This window comes from Fistularia commersonii, chromosome 23 (genome assembly GCF_037954325.1).
Source record: "Fistularia commersonii isolate RoL2024-O1a breed Wild chromosome 23, RoL_Fcom_v1.0, whole genome shotgun sequence".
In the NCBI taxonomy this organism is placed as follows: Eukaryota; Metazoa; Chordata; class Actinopteri; order Syngnathiformes; family Fistulariidae; genus Fistularia; species Fistularia commersonii.
Window position 1 is genome coordinate 8,493,775 of NC_141306.1, and position 6,669 is coordinate 8,500,443.

General features: G+C 42.8%; 1 protein-coding gene across 1 annotated transcript; it reads left to right on the forward strand.

Moving 5' to 3' along the window:
* The first annotated feature begins 4,742 nt into the window (after positions 1–4,742).
* On the forward strand, positions 4,743–5,349 carry pmchl (pro-melanin-concentrating hormone, like). The gene has a single exon (XM_086170388.1). It carries the CDS (start codon positions 4,800–4,802, stop codon positions 5,202–5,204), a length of 405 nt encoding a protein of 134 aa, XP_086026514.1. The 5' UTR covers positions 4,743–4,799; the 3' UTR covers positions 5,205–5,349.
* Positions 5,350–6,669: the final 1,320 nt, after the last annotated feature.

Here is a 6,669-nt window from a genome sequence, read left to right on the forward strand (position 1 = left end):
AATCACATACCTTTGAAAAGAAAATAATGGCAGTGTTTCTTGTTATTCAGCTGCTTGGAGTTTATTGATTTACGCTTCACACAAAACACATTGCAGGGGGAAAAAAAAAACAGCAGCGGTGTTACTGTTTATTTCACACACCCCAAACATTAACGTCCAAATAAAGTTATATGTTGTTGCTTCTCGCTTGAGTGACATTTTTTGAACATTTAAAGTGAAAATGAGCTCAAACCAGCAGGTTTTCTGTCACACAAAAGAACAGGCCACCTTCCAAACTCTGCAATTGTTTAATCATTTATGTCTTGATCCAGCTTTTTTAAATAAAGTATTGGCTAGAAACTGGGGTTGAGTTCACCGAACTTCCCTACATGTCATTTGTTCTAGATGCGTTCCGTCCAGCTTACCATTCCTCGTGTTGCTATTTCTGCGATGCCTTCTGATTTCATGTTGACCGACCATCACCATGACGACCACAATGTCTGCAGATATACTGATGAGATACGGGGCTGTTATTCTCTTCGCCCTCTTTCTTTGCTGCAGGAATCCTTTTCACTCTCACGCGCCACTTTTGAGATTTCATTTTTGCAAATTACTCGACGGCAACGTCTGTGATTAACTTTCATGTCCGTCATCTTACCCAGCAGCCGCATCCTGGTCCCGAGCAGCTCCCGCTTTCTGATGCTATCGAAATAAGCCTCGCAGTCTCTGGTTGAAAAGATGCGTTTCAAAAGAATATGTGCGTGTGTGCGGTTTCCAATAGAAACGTGTATGTCTGCATGTCTACAACCGTACATTCTCTTATTCACACGCCATAAAGACATTCAACCATACACTCTTTCAATTAGTTCTCTATAGAGACAAAAAGCCAGCCGCTCTCTCATTCACACCTACAACTTACAAAATATTAGAAACAATAATAACAATAAAAACAATAAAAAAAACAAAAAAAAAACATAAACAAAACTAATCCCAGCTTACTGTTCTGTATATTTCCTGTGCATCTTGTATTTGCAAGAGTTATTTGCAGTGCTTATGTCCTCTATTGTAAGTTGCTTTGGATAAAAGCGTCTGCCAAATGTAATGTAATGTAATGTAATGTAATAACAATCCTCCAATACTCTTTATCAGTTGTCCCCAAACTACGGCCCGCCTCCACATTTTGCCCGGCCCCTGAACAATACCAGAGATGCATTATAATTTTTTTTTTTCACGATTTCATAATCGTGACTTGTATGTGCATAGAACGTAACATTTTATTCCACCGTTTTGCAGTCTGTGTCTTATTTGAAACCCCTCCCACAAAAAAAAAAATAAAACATTTACACACCCCTGTCAAATAACACGGAATAATGGCGAAAAAATTAGGTAAGAGAAAAATAGAGTCAGAATGCAGGGTATTGAACCTGCAGTGGGCAAACGATTATATTTTTGTTCAGTTTAAAGAAAAGGCTGTTTGATGAGACAAAGACATTATTCATTAATAATGTCATTATTTATTTTCTGATTTTTTTTTTCCTGAAAACATCCCAGAAAGGGTTAATTTTTGGTTATGTGTGGCTTTCTGGAAAACAATAAATGTTTACGTTTAGATACCTCTGCGATCGTCACACTTTCTGTGACCCCAGGTCAGAAAAAAAAAAAAAAAAAAAAGAAAAAGTTCAGGGACTCCTACTCTTAATGATCATTAATCACCATTAATTTCATCTAAAACCAATCACACTATACATTACCAGCCATGCGTTTCACCTTGGGCAGTTCTTCTCATAGAAGTGCACCGACATGGACATTGAATTTTTCATTGTTTTATTTTTGGTAATTCATCTATAGCAGTCTATGGCGGAGATGAAGATGTTGAGCTTCTCTTTGGGAGTGACCAGGATGGATAGGATCACGAATGAGCCCGTCAGAGGAACAGCACATGTTAGATGTTTCGGAGACAAGACGGATGCTGGAATTGGAGGTCTAGAAGAAGACGAAAGAGAAGATTTATAGATGTAATGAGAGAGGATATGAAGGTAGTTGGTGTGAGAGAGGAGGATACAGAGTTAGATGGAAAAGGTAGATTCGCCGTGACGACCCCTGAAGGGAAAAGTAGAAGAAGAAGATCTACAGCCATCGGTTTAAAATTAAGGACTATTTGCAACATTGACTAATTTTGAGTGTGCAGTGATTTTCCCTCAAAATTGCCTCAGGGAGAGAGCCAGCTGTCGGCTTCAAGGGTCACGAAGTGAAAGTCAGAGCGCTAGAAGCGGATCGGGATGCAGTCAGTACAAATGGAATCAATGACAAATCATATTTATCAAAATGCCATAAACATGTAAAAAGAAGCAAAGATAAAAAGAACAATTAAAAAAAAAAAAAAAAAAAGAAAACTGATGAATATATTTAGTATGCCATCCAGAGAACACGGCCTTTGAGAATTCTTAAAATGACATTGCCTTCTTCTTCCTCGATGAAAAATCCCGGCCCGGGTCTCTAGACGTGTAAATATTTTGGTTTGGAATCTTGAAGCCGAATAGATGATGTGACACGGGCTTCGACTTTTTCATCGCGCTCTGAAAAGACGTGCACTGATCCCCGCCGGACCCCAAAGTACTTGTAACCCCGCACGTCTGAGAGGTCGGACTCTGCTCGTCCATCACGCACAGACAAAAGCCAGGCTGCAGACGCCGCGATGGAACACACACACACACATACACACACATCTGAGTGGACGGAGAATTAAAATGACAACACTGTAGTTAGAAAAACTACTTTCCTGGACCGATTCGGTGTCAAAGTAGAAGTTGGGAGAAAATCCCAGGAATAACCATCAGAACTTCCTGCCACTGTAATGGAGGTGTGTGTGTGTGTGTGTGTGTGTGTGTGTTGGGGGATAGAAACCCTTAACTTGTCAGGGAGCTGATGAAAAATGATATTTCAATCGGTCCGACCTCAGGACCGCCTGGCAAAATGCACCGTGTTGGAATTTCAATTACATAATTCAATTTGTGTCTGTTAAAACACTCAGCGGTGCTAAATCTCTGTCTCGCCTGGAAGAACACTTGAGCCTAAACTGTGTGCCATGTCTTAGCATGTGTGTGTGTGTGTGTGTGTGTGACGTAGATGTGCTATATGCTATGTGCTATATCCATCATCATTTAACAGGGTTTAGTCTGTTTTTACACCTTTCCAACCGCGTTTTGTTTACCGAGGACATCTCGGCCTCTTGCCCTCTTCATCGTTTTATTTTTTTTGATGACGTGGACTTTGGCCTCCGCGGTCGCCGTCGTTGACGCGCGGCCCCTTTTTCGGGGAGCAGGTGCAGCACAAACGCGGAAAACACCGCCCCGCCTCTCGTCCTCCATGAGAACAAGTGCCGGTTCTCGGCGCCAGACCTTTTTCATGCTTCCTTGGAGGTTAAAAGCACAAATTTCATCTTATTTTTCTTCTACCGAATATAAACGTAAAGGGTTTTGAAACAATAAATATTCACGCCTGAGCCTGCGATCCTCAAGCTTAAATGTGGCACGTGAACACGAACCCCTCATTTGACGTCAAATATCACAAATGAAAAGGACGTCGAGTGAAGTTGAATTCACCTTCTTCCTTTTTTCCTTTTTCTTTCTGTAAAACCTAATCATTATGATTTACATTCTCCTGTCACTGAAGGTATTTATCCTGGGATCACACATTCTGCAACCTTGACTTTAAAAGCAAAAGGTGCTATATTATTCAAGCATGACTTCGAATGCAAATATTCTGACACTATTTTTTTATTTTTGCAGTAATTTTTTTTTTCCACTTTTAACCCTCATATAATGTTAAGGGTCAATTTCACCCATTGGGTCAATGGGTGAAATGGGTCAAATTGACCCTTAACATAATATGGGGGTTAAACAAGTGGTCACATTCAATTCAATATCTGAGAGAAAAGCAACCCAATAAATTGTGTGTATTTACCTTGCATTTTCATGCATTTAAATTAACCCGTTATCTAATTGTACCAGACCGTCTTGATTTAATAATTATCTTAAAATTGGGACTCTGGGTTCGGAAAAGTCGTACCAATGAGGTCAGCCGTGTAAGGAAGATACGGTTTTCTCCTCTCGGCTTCGTCGTCTCATTGGAATCATCCAGATCGAGGATGAAAACATCCTCATTTGCCATCAAGGCTCGCCTGCATGATCTTGCATTTGCTGATTTTGTTTGAATCGGGTGCCAGCGCAGGGGACGGCACCTCCTGCCGCAACATCTGGAAGCTCTAATTAATAAAAACCTCCGAAGAGGCTCGGAAGCTTGTTATTGGATTTTCTCGTTCTGTGACACGTCGGCCAAGATCCGCTGCTACAAACAAACACTTCAAGAAGCTTTTTTTTTCTTTTCTTTTTTTTCATCTGAACCTTTGTCTGGCCAAAATGTGACTGACCAGCTATTATCTCGGCGTCTGACGCCACAAAGACCTCCGGAGGGGGGGGATAATCCGGCCACGTTGTTTTAAAGGGCACTAATTTCTGATCAATTTCTTCTCTTCAAAGAATCCCGACTGTTCCGGTGTCATGAGTTTAATATCAACCGGCCCATCCAGGACAGTTTTAATTAACTCCCCGAAACAACACCGCAAGGGTTCCGCTAAGCTTCCCTCCAAAGCCGGGGGGGTCGATATCCTGAAAGCGACAGGGGAGGTCGCGAAGAAAGACTGACCCGACGTGGCGGGTCCCGGTCGGGTATAAAAGAGCGAGAAGGTACCCGACAGCCAGGACGAGCGGGAGGAAGCATCGCCGTAGCCGAAACGTCACGCCCGCTATCAGACCTGCACCATGAGACGATCCGTCGTGTCCTTCGCGCTGGCGGCGGCGCTTCTGCTCCAGTGCTACACGCTGCCGGCGGCGTCGCCCCTGGGAAAGTCCGAGGACGCCTCCCTGGAGACGGACACTTTCATCTCCATGCTGAGCGAGGAAGGCGCGGACAACGGCCTCGCCGATCTTGAACCGGCTCCCGGAAGCAAAAGCAGGGAACCCAGGGTGATAGTGGTGGCCGACCCCAGCCTGTGGAGGGAACTGCGGGGGCTGCGCGTCGGGAACTCCCTCTTCAAGCGGAGAGCCGACGACAACGGCTCGGCCGCCGACCACAGAGAGGCGCCGGACGCGAACGTCCCCATCCTGCGGCGGGACACCATGAGGTGCATGGTGGGACGAGTGTACCGGCCATGCTGGGAAGTCTAGGACGCTTTGCTCTCTTTTGACAAAAATGCTGAAAAAAAAATGTAATGTCCTTTTCTGCCACATGCTGTAACATATTCTGAAAATCTGTGTATCTATATATTTAAATTATTACAAATGTGAGAATAAATAGTACTGCGTTCTGGGATCACTCATGAGTTTGTTATCTGTGTTTTCCACCGAAACTGAGAACTGAAGTCTGGAATAACATTACACACTTGATCTGTGAATGAGATTTCAAAAAGCAGGATTCAGCAGGAAATGACCTCCCAGTCTGGAATAACCCAAATTTAACTCCCTTAAAAATGGCTGGTAAATATCTGTTTCTTCTCAAAATGTGTGTATTTTGTCGCATGCTGCATTTTCGACTGCACGACGCCACGCGGCTACGGTGATGACGATGGCGGTCGGACATCGGGATAGAAACAATCGTCTCTCGGCGACCTCCCGACCTCTACGTCCTCCCGATGTAGAAACAAAATGTTTACGGTCTTGTTGTTTAAGGTGAATATTCTCGCTTCGGGAAGCTTCTTCCACTTGCCTGTTAAAAAAATAGTCCATCAAAAATAATGCAATTTTTTTTTTTTTTTTTTTGTGAACAGTGTGCATCTGTTATTCATATGCTTATTACAAAAATATAGTTTAACTTATACTCTATCCTCTAGTCGCAGAGCTAAAGTCCCTCTCCTGCCGTTTACAAGTTGACCCGGTGATATATTGCGGAAAAAAGGCCGCAGTGGGAAAAATCCTCAGCCGGTTACCAGAGTCAGACCTCCCGGATATTAACGACATAAACAACATTTTCGAAGTAGGAGTTCGGCGTAAAATCCCAGGCCTTTCAATGTCCCTCAGAAATGATGAGAAATGAGTCGAGGAGCTGTTATGTTCCTTAACACACGCACGGCGAATTCAGATAAATGTTTTATGGGAGGATGTTGAGCTGTAAAGATAACCGCCACGAGAAACATCTGGAAGTATTTGACCGCCACGTTCTCAATCGGCAAACCGGTGCTATTGGTTTTTAACGCCGATCGTCCTGATGAGGCTCAAACGTTTCCTCGTGAGATCTTTTGAAAAACGTTCAGAGGAAAATCCTAATTTGGACCCGCGTGTGATGATTTGATTGCGAGTGTGTGTGCGTGCTTGTGTCCGTGCGCAGGCCTGTGTGCGGTTTTATTGGCATTTACTTCACAATGTAATACAACTTTTTCCATCTAAAGCACTTTTTTATTGCCATATTATGTCTTTGTGCTGCCCCGGCTCATATGAAACATGCTATATAAATAGAGTTGGACTGATGGATGGATAGACTGAACCAAATATTTCCTGAAATATCATATTTAAAAGTAAAGAAAGAGAGGCAAAACCCTCTTTGTTCGAGTCACTTTGTAAAATAAACAAAAAATGAGATGGTCTACTTATAGTCAGATGAAGAGTTTACAAAGTTCTTTAAAACGTCATGGTATAT

Bases quoted from the DNA above. Each gene is read 5' to 3' on its own strand.
- pmchl (XM_086170388.1), top strand. From the start codon at position 4,800: ATGAGACGATCCGTCGTGTCCTTCGCGCTGGCGGCGGCGCTTCTGCTC.